General features: G+C 45.6%; 1 protein-coding gene across 4 annotated transcripts in view; it reads right to left on the bottom strand.

Moving 5' to 3' along the window:
• WIPI1 (WD repeat domain, phosphoinositide interacting 1) overlaps positions 1-23118 on the bottom strand; it is a 951231-nt gene that overhangs the window by 335426 nt on the left and 592687 nt on the right. For all 4 annotated transcript variants that reach the window (XM_069655068.1, XM_069655067.1, XM_069655070.1 and 1 more), the window contains exon 10: positions 5775-5882. In XM_069655068.1, coding sequence (XP_069511169.1) covers positions 5775-5882 — 108 coding nt within the window. The remainder of the gene's footprint in view (positions 1-5774; positions 5883-23118) is intronic.

Genomic DNA, 23118 nt, shown 5'->3' on the forward strand with positions numbered 1-23118 from the left:
TCTCTTAAGCGTTGTTAAAGGTTCTTCTCTAGATTGCCTTCATGGGCAAGTTCTAGTATTCTGTCGCGAAGACACACCGAGGGATTAAACTCTCTGCTCTGAGCAGACATCCGCCATTTACACTTATCTTGTCGCACACTTGTGCATAGTCCTGCAAATCTTTTTTTTCTTCTTTCTATCCCTCCAGAATCATGTGTTGTAGCCATGTCATCTCCTCATCTTCCTTCCCCAGCCTCTTTCCATTCCTCTTTCGAGAGGGCTGGTTGGATTTTTGCTATAACACATTTTTCAATTGTGTCTCTTTGTTGTTCTTCACTGGCATCTCTCCATGGCAATCTTGACAAGCAGTCTGCCACAACATTCTTGTGGCCAGGAATGTACATTACCTTGACATTGTATTGCATTATATCCACTAACCACCAGTTGATCCTTGGTGAAGTTGAAAGTGACTTGGAAGAACAGATGATATGGACAAGAGGTTTGTGATCAGTCATGATTGTTACTGGTACGCCCCAAATGAGTGTCTTGCAGTGCCCAATATATTCCCAAAGCTTCTCTCTCAATCGTCCAATAATTTTGCTCTGCTTCATTCAATACTCGGGTGTTAGGCAGAAACCTGTGCAGTTCCCTCTGGGACCACTGCAAAAGATTTAAGACTACAGGTGTTTGGCAGTAAACCCACTTGGTAGCAGTCTGTACCACACAGATTCACTTGGTAACTAAGGCTGAGCAGTCAGACTTCCCTCAAGAAGAGTTAGGCAGTATACAGAGTATTCACAATAGGTCAAAAGAACACAGTAGAACAAGTAAACACTGACCAGGGCTTGGTGTAAAAGAGATATAATTATTTATTTAAAACCACATCTAGAAAAACACACAGGCACTAATAGTAAGCAATTCAAAAACATGGTCACTAAAAGATATACACTCCCTTAGAAGAATATTAGACAAGTCTTAAGTAAAGCCCCACTTATTTTCAGACAGCGGTGAGCGCTTAACGTAGATGGCGCTCTAATAATTCGTTTTAAAGGGCAGAGAATTAATTGAAACAGATCCCAACACTTTTTCACAAACACAAGAGAGGAAGGCAAAGTAACACTGTGAGTTTGAGTCAGTAGGCCGGATCCACTTTAAGGGGACCAAAACGAAATGTGTCCAAGGTCACACGGTTGCAGTGCACAAGAGTCTTGTAAAGGTTCAAAAAGAGTTGGACCAAAGAAAGGGACCAGTTAGAGGGTCAAGGCGGCCAGCCCAGTCCAGAAGGTTAAGGGGTTATTATTACCTTGTAGCAATCGTTAGAAAGGGAGGCCTGGCGGACACGGTACCTTAAAGTGGTGAGAATATTCCAGCGGGGGCAGTTGTTCCTGGCAGTGAATGCAAGTCGGTGCTTCGTCCGGGGGAAGAGAGGATCTCGTCGGGGAGGAAGACAGGAGTCCGTTGAACTGCCAGGGAAGAAACCAGCCCCGGAATTCTCAGTTAAAAGGAGCGGTCCTTTTATTCGCGGTCCAGTGGTAAGTGGCTATCCGGTTGCCGGGGTGCTTGGCACGGGCAATTCGACCACAAGCCGGTCTGGGGTGCGAAGAGAAGAAGGTAAACTGGTTGTGCCCACCAGTCAGGGGAAGAAGCCTCTCCAGCCGGGAGATCTTCTCTGTCGTCGGGAAGTGGTGAGTCGGTTCTACAGGGATCCACCAGTGGTGTCGTCGTGGTAGGTCGGCTCAGCTTCTCCCTCATCGGATTCTCAGGCCCTGTGGCGACCTCTGAAGTTCCAGTCCCCAAAGCCCTGCTTTTATGCAGCACACCCCCATTTACTTAGCCTAGATGTCAATCAAACATGCTAAGTGGTGAGCCGGCCGGCTCACCACTTGGGCCAATCACACAAGAGTGCGACTTGAGTTACCAAGGTAACTCAGTCCAGGGTGCCTAAACCCCCTCCCACACCCCCTGTGGTACCCAGACAGAGTGGCACCACTTTTGGAGGCTTCTGTGGAGAAGCCCGTCAAAAAGTGGAACAAAGGGCTCGACTTGGGTTGGAGTCACAGAAGAGAACACAAACGCCATTTTAGAATCGAGTCCTGGCAAAAAATACCAACCGGCAAATTAATAGTAAATAAACAACCCGGTGGTATGTTCGAGGCTATGAGAATTAAATAATTAAAGTTGGTAGCCTCGAACAATGGGAAAATCCCATAGGAAAATATTTGCGGTCGAATATAAAAAGTAGTATGCACTGCTACCCGCCAAAACTGGAACAGGGGGGACGGAGACGTGCCCCCTCGACTAACAGACCCCGGGGCAATCGAATTGCCCCGACCAGTATGTCCACAATATGATGATTTGTACTGGTTTCTGTTAATAATTTGAGACTAGTAAACCCAATGGTGACTTTACATGCCCTGGGAGACAGTAGTCAGTCCCAGGGTATGGAGTCTATGGTGGGGTGTCACTATGACACCCCTGTGTTACTGCACGGAGGGTGCTGTGTAACACACATAGAAAAAAAACACATGAGACCCTATGGAGTAAAGGACCCCACAGCCCATAAAACACATTAGCAGTCAAAGGAACACCATAAATCATGTCCAAGAGTGGGAGAAAAAGAGTCTCACTCTTGGCAGGAGAAAAAAACAAACTCCAGAAATCCAGCAAAGCTGCTGGGGGACTCACTAGGTTAGGAAATTCAGCCTAAAGAGAGAATTCTCCCTAACATCGGGAGGCAAAAGTGATGGTCACGTCATTTCTGTCCTGAATCTGCCATACCCAAAAATTAGCGCAATTGATGGTTGTTTAAAGGTGGAGACACTTTAGATGTTGTCTCTAACTGCTCTGCTTTGGGTTTAATTCCATCCTGTGTAATTACATGGCCCAAAGAGTTTACTTCAATCACTTTAATTTTAAAATTATCCAGCTTTAAGGTAAGCCCTCTAACAGTTTTCGTCGTGTTCTTCTACTGACATTGCTGCAATCAATATGTTGTCCTGGAAAAAGTAAACACTGTCTAGGCTCCCGAATATCTGGTGCATCACCCATTGATAATAAGCCACTGTGGATATCAACCCGAATGGCGTGCGTCTAAACCTGAATGCCCCCAATGGTATTACAAAAGATTTCGGGTGTCTCGATTCTTCTTCCAGGACGATCTGACGGTATGCTGACGAAAGGGCGAGAGTTGTGTTTGCAGGTTTGTCAATAGCATTTAGTTTATGTTGGGACGAGGATGCTTGTCCACCTATATGTTAGCATTGAGGTTTCTTAAATCTACACACATCCTAATGCTGTTGTCTGGATCCGAACAATGACAATGGGGATCAACCATTCGGACGACTCAATAGGTTCAATGATGTCTTTGCTGTACAGCCTAGTTAGTTCGATCTGTAGGGCATTCTTGGTTCCAACAGGTATGCTGCACACTTTGGGTTTTGCACAATTCAATGTTGGAAACCTTTAAGTCTTCCCACAGTTTTGGTAAATACATCTAGAAACATTTACGTGTACAGTAACACTCAACATGGCCTTGACTTCTCCTGTATTCTGCTGTGCAACATGGATTGTTCTTCCCACTCTACTATGGAGGATCCATTGTTTGACACATATAGTTTGCAATAGACAGTCCTATCTCTAAACTTTGGATGGAGACATTGGTTGCCCAGGATGGTGATGGGGCTTTTGCCGTAGCCAACTGCTTTAACATTTGTTGATCTGAGTTTCCTTGGATCTTTGCCCAAGATATTCGTATAGGTGCCATTGTCTACCATGGTATAGGGAGAGCCTGTATCAATCATCATGTTTAATGTGTGTCCATTTATTTCCAGATGTTCCCATGGACCCTTCTTAATGTTGTTGTTTACTGACAAAATGTACTCTGGGTTATCCTCGGTTTGGATGATGGTGAGTAAACTCTTTGGTCCACCTATCTCCTCCAAGGCTTTGATGGTTCCCTTTCTCAGGTTTCTTCCTCGTGAGTTTCTGCAAACCCGTCCATAATGTCCCAGTAGACCACATTTGAAACATTCTGCAGAAGATTGCAGGGCAATCTTTCTCACCCTCAGCATGTCTGGAGCGGCTGCATCGGAAACACCTGGATGTAGGGCGGCTGCTAGCTCTGTTTGCATCTTCCTCCAATTAATCTTCATTCTTGTGGATTTCTGGCCCTTCCTGACTAGTGCTATGTCGATTTCCTCTCCATCAATATCTGTGATGGACTGTACAATCTCGGGATTGATATTCGTCCCGCTGAACAGCTTTTATATACGTATTTCCTAACTCTATTGTCCTGGCAATGTCTATCTTTGACTGAGAGTTGTATCTTTCACTTGCCATAGGTGTTGCTGAGTATGCGGGTCTGCGGTATGAAGCACAAGCTGGTCCCTTATGTATTCCTCAGCTATACTAGTGAATTTACAGGTTGCAATTTATCCTCTTAAGGCAGTGGTGTCATTGTCTACAGACTCACCCTAGTCTCACCCTAGTTTTGCTTCCTTGAGAAAAAATATCGTTCCAACACTGCATTAGTTTTGTTACTGAAGTGTCGCTCCAATTTGGCTACAGCTATTTCATATTTCTTTGATGAAGTGGTTGCGGAGTCGCCAGAACCTTCCTGAATGACGTCTGGCAGTGTGCGAAATATGTGTAGGCCTTCACTACCAAGTCAATTTAGGGGGGACGTTTCTCTTTGGTCATCGCTAAATATTGCCCCTCCAATTGCTCATAAATACACTTGAAAGAAGTCTGACCATTGTTCCCATGGATTTGGGGGTTCACCTGGGGTGGCAAGAAAAAGGGAGGGATGTGAAACGTTCTGCATATTGTGCACATTGTTTTTTCTCACTGGTGTCGCTTTGTCACCCTCTGTACCCATTTATATATTTTTTATTTCTTTCATTTTTTTTGTGGGCTTATCACAATGTATAATGGTCTATGATAGCCTTTACACGTTTTCAAGGGTGAGCTAGCCAAGCCTTTCTTCCCTTGCTGTGCTCTACTATCCCTGTAGCAATCCTTTGTTCTGCATCAGTTTCTCCATGGCTCGTCATAATGCCCGACAGAGGGCTTCTGGTGTACTGCCTCTGGATTCCCTGGTCGTATTGTGACCTCACAATGTATCTTTTCAGTGGTGCTGTCAGGCGTAAGATACTTTCCTCTAAATGCACATTGTTTGTGTGCCTCGATCTGCTAATGTGTGCTCACGCTGGGAGCGGCTCACACACCAATTGGTCCTGGAGCCTTTCCTAAACCTTTTGTGAGCCACGGCTGCCGGGGCACAGGAGCACTTACCTTCTATTTCCTCTGCCGGTGTTCTTTCCGCAGAGCCGTGGACATTGGTCGGGCAGGAGAGCAATGCTGTACGCCTGCAAATGGCTGTCACGATCCTCCGCTCACCACCACGTCTCCAAATTGTGTCGTGGATGCATGGCACTGACACAAGGTGAGGTTCAAGTGGGTTTATTCGGGGACCGCCAACAGGGGCACAGCACAACTATTTTCCTTCTCTCAGTTCCCCCAACCGTCTCTCTGGAATCCCACAGACGTCATATTCCAGAGCCTCTATGAAGTAGAGTTATGGAACCACATACACAAAAGCAACTCTCAAGGATGTCTGTGCTAAAGAAACCAGAAGTGTTTACTTTACCATGTGTGAGCATGTCTGCAGGTTAAAGAACATATTTCTTCAAACAAGGGTTGGCTCCTTAAAAACGATAATTCTAAGGCAATTTTAAGGCAGAGAGCCAGGTACAATACCTCAAAATATACCTTTATATAATCAGGTAAACAACTACCTGTGTTTCTTGATCAGGACACATTCTCCTCCATCCTGAGGGTCCAAGTTATAGATGTAGAGGTGTCCATCAGACGATGCAACCAGAAGTCGTGGTAGCTTCTGGATCCTAAAAACACATTGAGATACAGAATGGTAACGTTAGAGAAAGAGACGCTTCAAAAGGGTACTTTCAGCCTACGCACGCCGCAAGAGCCATGAAGTTACATATATATGGCATAGCAACATCAATACCTTAGAGGGATCCTGCTGTAACCAATAGTGTTGGAAGATGAACTAAACATTTTATAGTTGGTCAAATAGTTCAGTGAGTGAACATGTCTGCTGCAAACTGCAATCTGCTGAGTGCATTCTGAAGGATGCCTTGCATCCTTTAGGAGACAATGGGGTTCATAACAAGTTTGGCATTGCAGGAAAAAAGTGGTGGTAATTCCATTACCACCGCTTTTCCCGCACTGCCAAACTACAACTTTGAAAGTGGGGTGGCCTGATTTACCTCCAGCCAAGAGCTGGAGTTAATTCAGGTACCCAACCTACAAAAAAACTGCTGGTATTACTGGTGCCAGTAATACGGCTAATCCCGCCATAGAGTCCTATTGACTCCATGGAATGGGGATTAATTTACCGCTGCTGGCACCTCTAATCGATAATACTGGCAGATCAGGCCCCGGTAACAGTATCACCATTTGCCGGTATCCTGGCAGTATTACCGCCAGGATACCGGCAAACTTCTAACTGAGCCCCAATGACATGGGTTTCACTGACTTGAGTAGTGGCTAATTTAAGTCCATGTATGTGGTAAAATAGTCATAAAACAGTGGTCTTTAAACTATTTTTCTGGAGGCCCCATTCAGGAAAAAGCAATTGGGTCACGTTACCCCTCTATCCCCCAAGAAACACAACTCATAACAAATCTTGTGAGTGGCCGTACTGGGTGTTGAACGGTTTTATGAGTGTCTAGAGTGAGACACAAATAACCAAAAATAATGGCACCAGCCTCAGCAGCACATGCTTTATTCGCAGAACATGTACTGTGGTTTGTATTGGCAATACCCGCTCATCCCACAGAGATGGACAACATGACAATATCAGTGAAACCTTACCACACTCCCACATGCAACAGGTGCAGAAACGCGTTTTTAATAAGCAGGACAGCTACGGAAGCAGCAGTACAAACTTCCTGCACACAAGGAGTACGTACAGCTTTGTCCGAAGCAATGTAAGCTTCACTGGTCCAGAACAGTTACAACATGGACAGCTAGACGGCACACTTTATTCACACTGAATGGACAGAGTCACCAGTGAACCGAGTGGACACACGACAAGTTGTTATTCTAGTTGTCAGAGCTTTAGTGTCACCTAACTGATGTAATGTGTCTGGTAGGTGAGGATCGGGATATTAAGACTAGATGTGGGGGAAGGACACAACTAAACCTGGTTTCACTACAGTGCTAAGTAGGCTCAGAAGGGGGCAAAACAAAAGATGGCATTACTGCAGCAATAGGGTTCTGTGGACGTTTGCTTCTCACATTCACCCTGGGATTTCTGAACCCAGCAGGGTGAAATAAAGGGGGGGCACATACACCACAGGAATCGCCAATCCAGCAGTCCAAAGTCTCTCTAACATCCTAGGGTCTCCAAGAAGGGGATAAGTATATGTCTTTTCCAAGTCTCTGAAGCGGCCTACCTCTATGGCTTGGTCAGAAACCCACAATTATTTATTTTTTACATTTCTAAAGCGCCTATACAATCCTAGGGCATCAGGGCGCTGTACTGGAACCAGTTACACGCAGAAGCAGAAACACTCATACTAGAAGAGAGACAGGTTACCGCACGTATTCGGTATTTCAGCAAAGTGCAGATCATAAGAACTCTTGTTAGGCAAAGAGGCAAGTCTTTAGTCCCTTACAGAAAGGCCAGTAAGATTCCTCAGTACTTAAGGCAGGGGGAAGAGCATTCCAGTATTGCACTTCCATTTTCGGGAAGCTGGAGCCTCCGCCTTTGATTTTCTTGAAAGTTGGTGGCACAAGGCGGTATAATTCTATGGCCAGCCTGAGCTTTGCCATTGAGTTTTGATATTTCCAGGTATCCCTAAACCTCTACAGGGAGTCCTATCCCCTGCAATCCCCAGAACAGTGTGGTGTGGCTTTGGTTCTGTTTCTGATTACCTCAGGTTATTTTGGCTGGGCTGGGTTTTCCTCGCCCGAAGTCGGGACCAAGGGAGATGTCTGGCAACTGAGGCTATTTGGTCACCCAAGCCTTGCTGTCCTTGGAAACCTCAACTAGTTGGGCAGCTTCCCTTGTCCCTGATGTACTCTCCCTAGTTCTTAGGTGTCAGCTAGGATGAATTTCCTCCATTGGATAATCGTCCTGTATAGGGTTAGTCTTATCCATGAGAGCTTAATGTACGCTTCCTAGCCCTCAGTAGAGCTGCACCAACTGGTTCTACCACCTTCCCCTAGAGTCTTTCCTGGGCCTGTGTAACCTGCCGAAACACTCCTACTAACTAGGAGTGTGGAGGTAGCCTGGTCTCTTCCCTGTTGACAGGCTTAAGGTGACTATCTCCCACTTTATCCAGTTGTTCCCTCACCCAGCCTTCCCCTGGCACTCATGCTGTAGCCCTTCTGAGGTGGAGCCTAAGGAAGCTGAGGCATCTGTGTAGTGTGGCTGGTTTGGTTTGGGATTCGCCCTTGTGCTTGAGATCATTTGGTCTTTAAGGGACCTGGCCTGAGGTTATAGGTTGGATTACAAAATGGTCCTGATCATGTAAGGGCTGCTCTTCTCGCCCACATGAAACTTTGCGGAGGCTCCCTCTGCCCCTCTAGTGTGTGAAAAAGGAGTCAGTAAAGCAATATGGTAACTAGGGAAGAATTCTGCAGTGAAAAGCTTTTGTCACGGAAGATGCTACTAGATTAGTAGAATGGGAGTGTTATAATGTATCTGTGCTAGACCCATAGACCGTGCTGGTCATGTTCCCAATCATTGTTTATGGGAAAATTGTATCGGCCGGGGACACGGCCCGCTGCCCTGTGTCACCTGTTAATGTAATTTCTCCGGCAGCATTGCCGAAGTATTACATGCATCAGAAACTCTTCTTTCAATTTTAGTTTTCTCCGAGCACGCTGCCCGAGGAAATACATTTATCAAAATCACTATCTGAACTTTAATTTTTACTCCGCACAGCTTCTAAGAGTAACATTGAGTCACTAAAGCTTCTGCTGATTTCTGAACCTTGCAGAGTTGAACCCTGAAGTGGAAGGCAGCTATTCTTATTTTAGGCAACAGTCTTTGGTTATCATGGAGGGACCGATTTTACGGGGCCAAGGGAAGAAATACACCATGGTCTTCGAGAGCCGGAGGCTTTTGCCTCTCTGCATATACATCAATGGGATGTTGGAATGTTTTCATGTGGGGATTCCCTGGCACACCCTGGGGACTTATTGAGGGTGGTCTGGGGATCCCCTGTGTATCTCCACCTGGTTCCAGCATCTACTAACTCTGGGTGGCACCCTGCCCTATAGCCACCACACTATCCCCAGATTCAGGCAGGGGACATCACAACAGCCACAGCAAGAGCTTTCACCACACACGAAACACAGGCAGAAGCAGTGCATGTTTCACTACCATACAGAGTAGAAATACAGCACACACCAGCAAGGTAAGATTACCATCCACAACATAGTAGGCACAGTCATTTCTGAAGTCAGATTTACAGAAAGGTACTGGTAGTGTCAATGTAATCTTCCCTTACAGACACAGATGATGTGCCTCATTACGACTATGGCAGTGACTGTCCATGGAATTATCACCAAACTCTTACCAATACCACCACTCAGTCCGGTGCATTTAGTCCCAATTTACGAGTGGTGATAAGGCAGTCTGTATCCCCCTTTTTGGAGACAATAGGACCCCATGGGGGTTTTGTTCAGATTTGCAGCAAGCGGTATGCTGTGGTAAATCCTCTGATTGTTTGAGATTTTTGGAGGTAAAGTGGAGGATATCTAATTCTGTCACTGCCAACAAGAGATGCAGTTAACAGTATTACTGCCAAAAATGTTATGTACCGTCAAATTCGTAATGAGGCCCAGCTTATTATCAGGGAGAATATGGTTCAATCTTCACTCACATACAGAAAAGGAGAGGCACAGCTCATGCAGCCGCACTGTAAGCAGCGTTTTCTCACAGAAGGAGCAGAGGCAGCACAGGCAGCAGCAATTGAAATCTCTCCTATGCAAAACATGCGCATCATGGACAACAGTGCTGCAAGTTCTCACAATCAGACGATGCCCCATTCTCATAGATCTGCATGTGCCTTGAAACCTCCATGTATTATTGGGTTCTCTTTTCCTGATGATGACTGTTTGGTTTTGGTTTACAATTCTATTGTAATTCCCATAGTAAGCATATGGGACCGAGTGGTACTAACTGTAATCTCGTTTGGTGGTAATCAGGCAGATTTATTGCTGAATTACTGCCAAAATCATAATGAACCCCAATGTCTAGGTGGGTAGCCCATGAGTAAAGTGCCAGTCTCTAGCATGAAGGCAGTTTGCACATCGCAAATTTGAGTTTCACAGCAGGTCCGACTTAACTTTTCATCCTTCCGAGATCAATAGAGTACCATATACTTGATGGCGATAACATCATCTATTACAGTGCTTAGAAGTAGAAGGACTCGAGCATGAAGCTCTATATGAGAACACAAAGTGTTATTACATCTTGGTGCTTTCTGTCCTCAAGGTCCCACAGTGGATGGGGGTTAGGGCAGGCCCTATGCCTTGGCGGTGATTATGGTGTCCATCTGTCCCCAAATCTAAATGTGAATTCAGCCTTGAAAGGGGCCATGCCTATCTGGGACTCCTGCCTACTCCACTCACCCCTAAACTTCAGTGTGCTCTGAGTCATGGCAGGGGCAATGGGTTGGGGATGCCTGCCCTCGGTGTTACAGCCTTGGGCAGATAGAAGGAAAGCAAGCAAGTAGCATACCCTGTCCTGCCCCTTTTTGGACTGGTTGAACTTCTGGATGGGCTTCTGCTCTGCATAGCATGTTGAATGGTGCTGTAGCAGTAGACCATCTGGGATCAAGATGGAAGCCAAGAACAAGTATCATAGGTTTACTATCTTATTTGAGGACTATGACCAACTGAAATGCAAACTGGGGTCCCCCACAAGAAACAATAATAATAATCAGGATTGTCCTCCAACATCAAACAATTTCTCCTGCTGGAAGTGGGTAGTCCAGCCTTAACCCTCTACAGCCAATGTCCATGTTCCCTAAAGTTCACAGGTGGTTGCCTCATCGCTTTGGTGTTTTAGGTTTATGGTGTTCCTTAATCTGCTTTTTTATTTCTAGATGTGAGATTTCCAGGGTCCCATACTGTGACAAATCAACTTCCAGGGCACCAGTGGTCCAGGGATGAATATCGGTTTGTAAACCATCAAACAGCCCCACACCACACCTCCAGTACGCCAGGAGGGATACAAACAGATTTGAAACACAAGTAAATTATAAACATCCTTGTCCAGTTTTTGGTAACGTGGGCAGAATGGCAGGCTTATCTCGGCAAGGTTGTGGATCGTTGGTTAATTTCAACACAACGAAAATACTATTATTACCCAATGATAAAAGAGACTGTCCTGTCAAGGTTGTATACAAATATCTACTTTATTATTATAACAACAGACAGTTCTAGCACAATATAAAATAAAACACACCCTGTAAAGGGACACAGAAGACAAACAGTTTCACGAAGGAAAGGGATGACTCTGGGAACTGATAGGAGGGTAGTTTGTAAAGCAATCAGTCTTAAGTTTAAGGTTATTTGGGTTCAGCACCAAGGGAGCAAGGGAGCAAGGGGTCATAAATGTCACCAGGGGCCTTCAGAGAAGGACCAGTGGGACAGAACCACAATGTACCTGGTGCTTGAGATGATCTTGATGCTCGACAGCTTCGAGTCGGTTCCAGAACGCTTTGCAGCTCCTGCAACAGAGTTTAAGACAGGAGAAAGCTGCGTGTATCAGGCGGGAGGTAGTTCGGGAAGCGAGGCTAGACGGACGGATGCAGGCTGGCGTACACAGTGGCTCAGAGTCCAGAATCGTTGTCTCTGTGCTGGCTGGCAGATCTGGAACGCCTGTCGAGGCGTCTTGGGAGAGTTTGGTGACTGCAGCGTGACAACCGTCAGTGACGCAGCCGGTCACGGTTCGGGGGCTCAACTGCCTCGAAAATGATCTTAAAAGATGGACGCTGGTTGATGCTTGCTGTGGCACTCCTCCTAGCTTCTTCGCAGGGCTTGTGTTGTCCTTTAAGGTGGACGGGCCAAAGTTGAGCAGAGTGTTTGCAAGGCAACGGCCTTGTCCTTTGTTCAGAGACTCTCTGGCACTTCCCACCTAGGATGCTTACTGGCAGAACCCAGCAGGGCACTCTGTTCGCTGGAAGATGTTTAGGGGAGGGATCTTGCTTCCCTCTAGGAAATCCTGGGCTTCCTTCACTGGTGGAAGATATAAGGCAGACTGTACCTTCAACCAGAGTCCAAATGAGTCATCCTTCTTACTCCTTTTAAAGTCGTCGAATTATCTGCTAAGTGAGGGGCTAAAGCCAAATGGGCCCCATTGATTTGTGCAAGCTTAGCCAACCCTAAGATACCAATCCTGTGTCCCCACCAACAATCTTCTGTAATGCGTGAGGTCATAACCAGAGTGCTTTGCAACAGGAAAGGTAAGGGGTGACAACATGCACTACTAAGTCCCACCCATCTTCCTGTCTGTTGTGGATCAAAGTGTCTCTCTGGTTAATTGAGCTGGCTGCGACTTTTGATCAGAGTGCAGGTCTCCCTTTAAGTTTATGGCGAGAAAAGACTTCTGTCTCCCTCATATCACACACTTCTTCCCTCTGAAAGGGGGTCTCTCAGCAGGGTTTGCCTACTGTAAAATTTGTCCCAGATATGCCATTCACTGCCCTTCATACAGAGGGGTGGGAGCTAGCTTCAAGTTGACACATTGCATATCAAAGAGGTGAGTGTCCTGCCCCCTTCTGTCAGTTCTGTGCTCAGGCCTATCGCATGCCTGTTTTAATTAACTCATCAGTATGCGCTGTCACCAGCAGAACTTTAGACAGATCCACAGGGCCTTTTGATATTTGAATTAGGCTGGCCATGGCCGGATGAAGGTGTTGCCTTTCCCCTTCCTGAGATGCTTTGATGTACCCATGGCGGTCACATTCCAGCTAAATGTGGCAGGGAGGACTGCGCCTCTAGGCTGTGTCCCTCCCGGAGTACACTTGACTATGTGTTTGTTTTGCAGTGAGCAGAAGAAAATGTGAGCGGATTAGCCGTGTACATTTTCTGAGGTTGATCTCCCATCATTCATTTTAATTACAAAACTTTAAAAAAACCTAAGGCGAGCACACACTCCCCGTGCGGATGGACACATTCCTCACATACCTCTCAACCGAATCCGGCACTAGGTATTGTTTTCAGATGTGCAATTGGTCATAACAGGCAGGGAGACCTAGAGTGGGGTACTGAGGATGGGCTGAACACAGTCTAGACCTCCTTCCCTTCAACTCTGTAAATTATCGGTAACCCAGTTTTGTGCCTCTTCACATGGTCTGCTCCTGCCTAGGCCTGACCTGCCTACCTGGAAACATTTTATTGTGGCCGACTACGGCCTGATCTTCCTAACTCTATCACCCTTTGCTCTTTTCGCCGTTCCTCCCACCTCCTCCCTACCACATACTTCCCTCTGGTGTGACTGATTCTTTATCACTCTGAGCCCTTATTTCCACATCCCTCTGCTGGTCTAGGGCTTAAACCGTGTTCTTTTTCTCCTATTTCTGACATCACTACCTTCTCTGATCTAAGAGTAAATGGGTGTTCATCTATCAGAGAGCCATTGTGATGCAGGGATTTGGAGTCACTTTTTGTACTCCACAGATTTTGCAATTACTCAGTCTGTTAATATGGAAGGACTATTGATTAGTCTTTTCACCATTATCCATTTCTGTTGTTCACAGGTGTGTTGCATCCATCTCCCACTGGATCAGAAATCAGGCTGATTGTTAGAGCAGGAACCAGCCGTTCAGATTTTTCAGTATTTAACCCCCACTAGACATCAATAGCGTGTGGTTGGGTGGAGATTGTTTCTGCGTGAGAAACTCTCCAATTAGAGAACGGTTGTTGCCATTTTTATAGCCTTTCAAAATTGCACAAACATTTTTAATGTGAATTGTTTTCTTAACATTAGTGCACGCCCCTGATGAATTTCCCTTTACTGTGTGTGTTTGGAATGAGTGAGGAATGAAACATGTTGGGTTGAATGGGAGTGAAGGAGTGTGAGATTTAGTGTTCACTTGAGTATAGTAGAGTTCGATACAGGTCAACTTTATTTATTTTTGTGTGACTGTAGATAGTGATTTTTTCATTTAGCATTGTTTTGAAACCAGAGTTATCTTGGTTCATTTACACTTTCTTTCCCAGTGTACTCTGTCTTGTGCTATTCCCTTTTTTTGCAATCCGTATCATATTGTGTTGATAAATTGTAATAACATTTGAAGGTGCTGATTTTTAACTCTTGTTAACTGCAAAAATAAAATGTATATGTTAATACTTTTCCTAATTCGTGTGGTATAGTGGTAAGACTGTTGGTTAGCTTCCCAATTACCTTTTTAGGGTCATTGTAAGCTTTCATTGAGGCTTGCTACAGTGCGAGTTGGATGCTTCACTTGTGTGACTACACTGTTTACCAAACCTGATGTATATTATATAGGTTTACCTAAGTCAGGGGGGTTAGTTTGGTGGAGCAGCATAAATATTTTTTCCACCAACCTCTTTGTGTGTTGGACTGATCTTATCTCCACCATAGTTGTTCATAACTCTGCCTCTTCGCTTTTGTTTACTAGCTCCTGGCAATTTTTGCCCTGAGGTTCTACCAGCACCTAATTTACTATAACCACATCCTTTTGTGTCTCCTCTCCCCCTGATGTTACCACCTCACTGGCAATGACCACAGCTTTATACTCATCCATCTCTCTTAGAGTTACCACTTTCTTTGCTGCTAGCATAACCTCCTCACCACCATCCACCGCCACCATCACCATTCCCTTGCTGTCCCCTCCTGATATTACTACCTCCTTGAATGGCACTATTACCTACTATTCACTCTCCTCTCTTGAGTTTACCACATCCTTTTCTACTACCACTTCATCTCAATTCTTAATCTCGTCTTGTTTTCCACTGCCATCATCACCCTCCATCCCCCTCCCCATTTCCCCTTCTTGCACCGCTGTTCAGTCCCCAGCTTTCTCCAAATGCAAGGCTCTTGCTCCCACATCTCACATCCAGTGACTCATACTGCTGCTCACACTCATACTCTGCTCCCTGAACTCCTTCACTGGGCCTTTTGCTGAGGGTCTCCACCTATGATTGACCTTTGCTTTTGGCCACACCTGGGACAGATTAAAGCTAGGGGGTTGGGCCAAAACATGTGTGGCCCAGATGCCATTTGAGAATTCCTGGGGAACGATCATCAGCTGAAGCATGGTCCCAAGTTGGAAAAGTTGATAGTTTGAATACTTGTTCTTTTGTGAAAGGCTGGTAGGTAATTATGTACATCATTGCTAAGAGTTTTCCGGTACAGGAAACAAGGTATTTAGGTTGCTGGGGATGCTCAGTGGTGGAATGCAAACGTTCAGACCTCAACACGGGTTTTGGGTGCCAGGGAACAATGCAATTTAACTGTTTTAATGTGCTTTTTGTTTTGAGAAGGGCAGTGTACTGAGTCCTTACTAACTCTGTCTCTTCTGTATGTGTGAATGTTATTTCTGGACCTACACTACTGTTACTAAGGCCTGTTGAAGGTTTTCCGTTAAAAGGGCCAGGCTATGACTTCCTGGCTGGAGCTGCAGAATCCTGTGAAAAGCAGCAGATCCTGCAAGAGGGGAGAGGTAACTGCGGTTTGCACCCTGAGGGTTTTGGTGTCCTGAAAGAGCCATGGCTATTGGGGAGGTTAGTTAAGGTGAAATTAGACTGCGTCCAATAAGCTGTGGCAGAGTGGGGCTCTGTTGGCCGGATGTCAGGTAGCAGAGATGCCATGTGACTGTCTCCTGTCAAGTGTCTGCCACCAAAGCAAAGAGACCAGTTTATCACTACATGCCGCACCTCAGTTGATCATCCACTAGCTCTGGGTGTGCCTCACCCCGAGCCACTGTCTTGGTTCCAGCAGCAGGCAGAGGATTCTGTCACAGTTCCCATAAAGGATGGAAGATTTTTACAGCATTGACAAAAATACAAGTATTTAACTGTAAGAATCGGCCTGGTCGGCATGCTTGGGATCTTGTGTATGCCTGGGCATGCTTTCAGAGATCCCAGGATGAAGTGACCCACAGTGTTAGAGTTGAAAAGAGGGTGTAAGAGGATTCAATTCAACACTACAGCTAAGTCAATGCCTAGTCTGGGATACTGAATGGAAACCCTTATTGATATATCTTTATGTCCAGTTCATGCGTTCTGGATGACTACCCCTATATAACACCCCTCTCTTGGAAATCCCCTGACCCCACTGAGCCAAAAAGGTTTATTGGAGAATTTAAACATTATATATATATATATATATATATATATATATATATATATATATATATATATATCACACTTTATGATAAATTAATACTTGGATATCACACTTAATCTGAGCAGTAATCAATAATGGATAGTCTGGCACTAGCACACTTGTGAATAGGAACAGAAGAATAAGGTGGTAGAGAATGCTTTATATAAGTTCAGATGGATGTAATGTTGAATGAAAATGCAATACAGAAAATACTCAATATGATTTCAACAAAACAATGTAATCACTTTTCTCTGGCAATCCCCTCCCCCCTTTATGCAATGCAAGGAAATGGAAGGAAAGCACACAGTTCTCAGAAATGCAATCAAATGTAATTCAGTTCACCCCAGCAAGCTTAGACTACAGAAGTTTGAAACACAGGCCCAAAATGCTTTTATATGTGATAGCGATATATTGGAAAATGTGCTAAAATGATTCTAATTCCCTCTGAGGTTCAGGTTGAGGATTAGTTGGTTTAAATTAGTTCAGGCTTACTTTAGCAATGTTCTAGGAATGATTGGCAGGTTAAACGAATTTTTGGCAAATGAAAGCAAGGAAGCTGCTGTTTTCACACGTGGAGAAATTTGCAAATCGCGGCAAATTCGCGAGTGCGTTTTTCGCGATTGCGGCAAAAGTATAGGGAGTAGGAATGCGGTTATAGGTTCGTTAAAAAGCCAAGATTCCCAGCTTTCAGAGGAAAGTTACTGCAAGTCTCTAAGACAAACGGTCACGGAGATATGAGCGATATGGTAAAGGCCGTGTTTCAGATTTGAAATTTTAAAAGTTCAAAGTGACAAGTTACAGCTAGCAACTAGAAATGACAGGTGACAGCTTTGCAAATGACAGGCGACAGTTCTGGTTAGATTAAAATAGATTGAATTATATTATTTTAACTAAGAGATTGGTTCTGCACAGTTCTGCTAGGTACTCACAATATATTTAGAAATAGAATGGGCCTCGCCACGGATCTGGTCAGGTTTTCTTCACTCGCCACGGACGGTCTCTGCGCACAGCGTCTGGGCCAGCTCTCTGGTTCTGCGAACAGCGGTCTGGGTCAGCTCTGCTCTGCCTCTGGATACTGCTCTGCTTTCTCTGGGTACAGCACTGCTTCTGGATCTTTCTGCACAGCTTTTTCTGGACCCAGCACTGATCTGCACGGCTCCTGGATGCTGCTATGGCTGTTAGGTTTGCTGGATGCTGAGGCCCGCTGAGAAGAGTTCTCAGTTTGTGGGTTTAGGCCCTTGCTTTGAGTTCTGAATCAAGTTCTTTGGAGTTTTAAAGTCTAAGTGTTGAATCTGGTATCTTCTGGATGTTGTGTGGTCCGGCAGAGCGCGTTGCAGCAAATGGAATTGAATGTCCCTATCTGTCCTGACTGTCTGCTTTTATGTGTTTTGAAAGTGGTTGTGTGTGCAGCATCACTAGCCAGCCCCTCTCTCAACTGCCCATTGGCCCAATTCTCCCCTCTCCCATGATTGGGGAAGGAACTGTGAGTCAGAGTGATGCTGTAGGTTTTATGGGTCAGAGGATCCTCCCCTGGTCAGTTTGCCCACAAAATCTATATTTGATCAAAATGCACACTTCCTAGATACACAGTGGTTTGAAATTACATGCACCCATCATGCATTTACTGATGGTAGCCCCTGTTCAAACTCTGCTCTTCCTGGGGGCTTGCATTCAGAAATGGCAATATTTTGTGCTTTTTAGTGGTTTTGCAACATCGGATTTTTCTCCAGATTTGTACACATGTACACGGCCTGTCCATACATACTCCAGTAAATTAACATGTCTCTAGCTTAAACACAGAGTCTGTAGTATACATAAATAGCAGGGTTTTGCCCCAGAATATCACACAAATTGGAGTTTGGGCTTGAATTGAAGGTACATTTTTTAAATTAAGGCTCTCAAAGTTATACATTCCTGTCATTTGATTATAAAGAGTTATCAGTGTTTCTGTAAAATATATATTTTGCTTTCAATTCAGTTCTCAGAGTGTTGGAGTCCGCCTCCAAGACTTGGGTGGGTCAGTCACATGTGTCTTCTGGCAGGCAGGCCTTTGTTGACAGGAAACAGTCAAAATCAACATATCCTATTCAATTGCAAGAGCCTATTGTGTGGTCTCCAGGAGGCTCCCAGCCAGTCTGCCTTCTATCAATCAAGAGGTCATATGAGATTCTAACTCCTGGTGTGAATCTCTGGAGGTGAGAGGGTTTCCCAGGCTTCAGGCCTCTGGGAACAGCAGGTGGCTAATTTTTAATTAAAATGCAGCCTTTGAAGTCAGCTGAGTCAAATCCCTTTGTCAGCAACTGCACTCAGTTCTCCTGTCAGAGTTTAGACCGCTAGCGCCGCCTTGAGGATTTTGTTGGTACTGCATGCAATTTTGGGATCTTTCTTGGATTAATGCATTCCAAACAGGAATGGCTCTTACATGGTAGTAAATAATCCTTGCTTAACATTGTTTTGATGGGGCTCCTTACAGTAAGATGGTTATGTGGAAACCCACAAAAGGGTTGAATCTTTAAAGTGGTCAAATGAGTCACGATTTCAACAACTTTTTGACATCAGTAACAGTGGATTTTGTTAACAAAGATCTTTCTTTCTTTCTAACAAAGATTGGTCGAGGTCCTGGTGGGTGGCAAGTTAGGTAACCATTTTGGTGTGCGCACAAACTGCGTGGTTCTCCTGGATTCTGGCGCACTTGTGGGCTTTTTGGCCATCTTGGATTTTCTAAGCCCACAGCACCAAATGTTGCAGCATGATAGCTCAAACGTGGGTCAGGACACCCAACAGATCCCCCCCACGTGACTGCCCTTTGAATTTGAGTCGATGGGGAGTCGGGTGCACAAGGGTTTTGACCCACGCACTGGTCTGTCCGCATAATCTTCTTCCAATTCAGCATCTTTTCCTCCATCCAGTACTGATCGATCGGTTCTCCTCGCCGGTCCTGATGGGAATATTGGGCGGTACCCTGGGCCCCCCGCGTCTCTGCTTCCGGTCTCCGGATCGTCCTCCTTGGCCAGTCTCGAGGTTTTTTTTCTCCTAGGACGACAAAGGAAGAGCGGCAATACCTATTCATAGACATTTTTCCCCCACCATTGATATAGTGGGGTGGCATATAAATTTATAGTCAAAACATATGGACATGCACATTTCTTTTTGCATTCAAAAACGAAAACACCCACATTGAGAAACTCAGAATTTGATAGGCGATATGTAGGATATTTTAAGTTAGAACTGAATTAATCTGAGACAGTACCCTCTAGGATTCCAGAGGATTCCTCCAGTTGTTGCAGAGTGTGCCTGGGATGGCAACACTTCAACTGGTTAATGTGGACCCACTTGTCTTCCCCCTCTGCCAAACCGCCTTTGGGGATGCGGATCTTGTAGGCCACAGGGGAGATCTTGTCTATAATCTCATAGGATCCCTTCCATGTAGGCAAAAATTTTCGCTGTTTGGCCTGGTTCCTTTGGAAATTGTATAGATAGACCCGGTCCCCCACCTGATATTCCTTCCTGGAAGTCTTCAGGTCATAGTGGGTCTTCATGCCATCAGCTGATCTTTCTAGATTCCGCTGAGCATAAGCAAAAGCATGTTGAAGGTGTTTCCTTAAATTCTCCACATACTCATGAGTTGTGGAGGCATTTATCAGTGTCTGCTCTTGGGTCCTGTAGAGCAAATGCTGAGGAAGCACCATCTTGCGCCCAGTCATCAACTCAAATGGTGACATTTTGGTTGCAGATGAAGGGGTAGATCTGATGGCCATTAGGACCAGAGGTAATCGGATATCCCAACTTGGCCCAGAATCTGCCACAAACTTCTTTAATATGCTCACAATGGTTCGGTTATATCTCTCTACTGCCCCAGAAGAAGCTGGCCGGTAAGCAATATGCAACTTCCTTTTGACCCCCAGTATCTCCCACATCTTTGTCATTACTTCACTGGTGAAGTGGCTACCCCTGTCTGACTCAATCCTTTGAGGTAGACCGAAACGGGAAAAGATGTGGTTAATCATCAGGGCAGCTGCAGTTTCTGGCTTGCAATTTGGGGCTGGGAGACATTCCACCCACTTGGTAAACAAGCATGTCACAGTCAACATGTACTTATACCCCCTAGCAGAGCGAATCACGGGACCTACAAAGTCAATTTGTAAATCTGACCATGGCAGTGTCATCCCCCTCTTTTGGAGAGGCGCACGGTGCGTGAGGGATGATGGCTGAAATTGTGCACACACAAGACACCCCTTCAAGTATTGGTCGAGGTCCTGCCCCATGTGTGGCCAGTATGCAACCTCTCTTAAGATTTCCAATGTTGTGTGAAACCCCCTATGACCGGCGGTGGCCGCATCCTGGGCGTGACTTAACATCAGGCTTCGGAATGAGGTAGGAACCACCCACTGATCGTGGCCAGCTTTGGATTTCCTTACCAGCAAACCGTCTTGGATCCGGAACATTTTTGGACATTTCATCAACACCCTTAGGTCCTCTTTCCCAATGTAATCGGTATCCGTCAGGGGAAAGTTCTCAGGGTCCTCAAGGTGCTGGTAAAACTTACCAATAATTGGATCCCCCTTCTGAGCTGTAATCAAATCATTATCAGGGGTCTCCTTACTCCATTGTGCAATTGAAAGATCATTTTGAGCATTTGTCTGGGACCTAGTGATAGCAGTGACCTGGATTTCCCCCAACAGGGACTCAATCTCAATTAGATCCCCTTGGATGGCCCCGGTTTTGGCCAGCTGATCAGCTAAGTAATTTCCAGTTTTGTCTGGTCCCTCTACGTTGGAATGACCCTTGATCTTTTTCCAATAGATGGTCATCTCATTCGAGGTGACCAGATCATCAATGTTTTGGATCAACTACCCATGTTTCAAGGGTTTGTTGTTAGCACATAACATGCCTCTGGCTTAACAATTAACCAGGTGCTCCACGAACCCGTTCCGTACATAATCCGAATCTGTGATTATGACCAGTTCGTGGAGTTGATGCTGGACAGCAGTGAGGATGGCCTGATGCACAGCCATCAATTCTGCCACCTGACTACTTCGGGGACCAATTTTGTATCCAGCGGAGGGTTCTGGGGACTCATTCACCCATGCATTCCCTACGCCGGCCACCAGTTCTTTCTCCCCGTCGTTGTCAACATGGTAAGAGCATCCATCCACATATACAGTGGGCATTCCCTCACACTTGTCTTCTTCAAAGACTTTGTGGGGGGAATTAAGGTATGCCTCCATGTTGTCCTTGATTTTTAGACTTTCGTCCTCGAGACAGTTTTCTCTGGCACAATCATGCAAGTCAGCCAGACCTTGCGCGAGGGGACTCTTCTTGTTTTGGCCATATCGGACCTCCACAGGAAAGCCTTGCATTGACAGAATCCAGGAAGTAATTCGGGAATTACATTTCCGGCCCGGATTCTGTCACTTTGGAGATATTGCAGAGGCTGGTGTGGAGTCTCCACTATGATGTGTTCTCCATGGATAAACGGGCGGTAATTCTTCAATGCCCACACCGTTGCCAGAAGTGCCTTCTCACAATCGTTGAATTTTTCCTCCACAGAGGATAAAGTTTTGCTTGCATAGGAGATTACTTTATTGACCTTGTCATGCTTTTGGTATAATACTGCTGTCAAGCACGTATTAGAGAACCCCGTCTCCAGGAAGAACTCCTTGTTTCTGACAGGGTAAGCTAGGCAAGGCGCTTGTGAGAGGCTTCTTTTGAGTTGTTTTACTGCCTCGGCTTGTTCTGAACCCCATTCCCACTTGACCCCCCCCTTCAGGAGATGAATCAGGGGTCTGGTGATCTCTGCGTAGCCCTCAATGAACTTTCTGCTGTAATTAGTCAGTCCAAGGAGGCTCCTTAGTTCCCGCGGAGTTGTGGGGTCTTTCAGTTTCTGAAGTGCTTCCACTTTCTTTTCCTGGGGACAGAGACCCTGAGGAGTAATCTCATGCCCCAAGAAATTAACACGGGTTCTACACCACTGTGCTTTCTGAAAGGAAAGTTTTGCTCCGGCGGCCCTCAACTGGGTCAGAACATAACGGATCTCCGCTATGTGTTCCTCCACAGATGAACTTTTGATGAGGACATCATCTACATAAGCCAGGTTACCCCTCGCACCCAGGTCGGGCATGGCCTTATGTAGGAAAATATTGAACTCATTACCGGAGTTAAGGTATCCGAAGGGAGTCCGGGTCCATGTATACTGCTGGCCCCCAAAGGTAAAAGCCAGCTTGTATTGGTCCTCCCTACTGACCGGCACGGTCCAGTATCCATTGGTCAGGTCTATTGCCGTGAATACCTGTGACCCCTCATCTGGGCCAGCCCTTGGTCAATGTAGGGCAGAGGCCATCGGGAAGTATGGACCCGTTTGTTGAGCTCCCTGAGGTCAGCGCAGAGTCTCCACTGGCCGTTTGGCTTCAATATTCCCAGCACCGGATTATTGAAGGTGCTGTGGACTGGACGGATTATTCCCCGGGACTCAAGGTTCTTAATTATTTCAGTAAGGGACTCCATTGATGCGAGAGGCAAGCGATATTGCTTCACAAACACAGGAGTCATGCCAGGGTCCGTTGGGATTGTTGTTGTGTGGATGTCAGTGCGACCGCAGTCATATGAGTCTACCGCAAAGAGATCTTGGAAATCCAAGAAAACTTGTTTCAACTTTTGCTTTTGTTCCAGAGTCACACAGGCATCAGCTAGGTTGACTCTCTCTTCCACCATCTGCCTGAAGCCTGGAAAGACTTCTGGTT

The sequence above is a fragment of the Ambystoma mexicanum genome, chromosome 3q, assembly GCF_040938575.1.
Source record: "Ambystoma mexicanum isolate Mex_15411 chromosome 3q, UKY_AmexF1_1, whole genome shotgun sequence".
In the NCBI taxonomy this organism is placed as follows: domain Eukaryota; kingdom Metazoa; phylum Chordata; class Amphibia; order Caudata; family Ambystomatidae; genus Ambystoma; species Ambystoma mexicanum.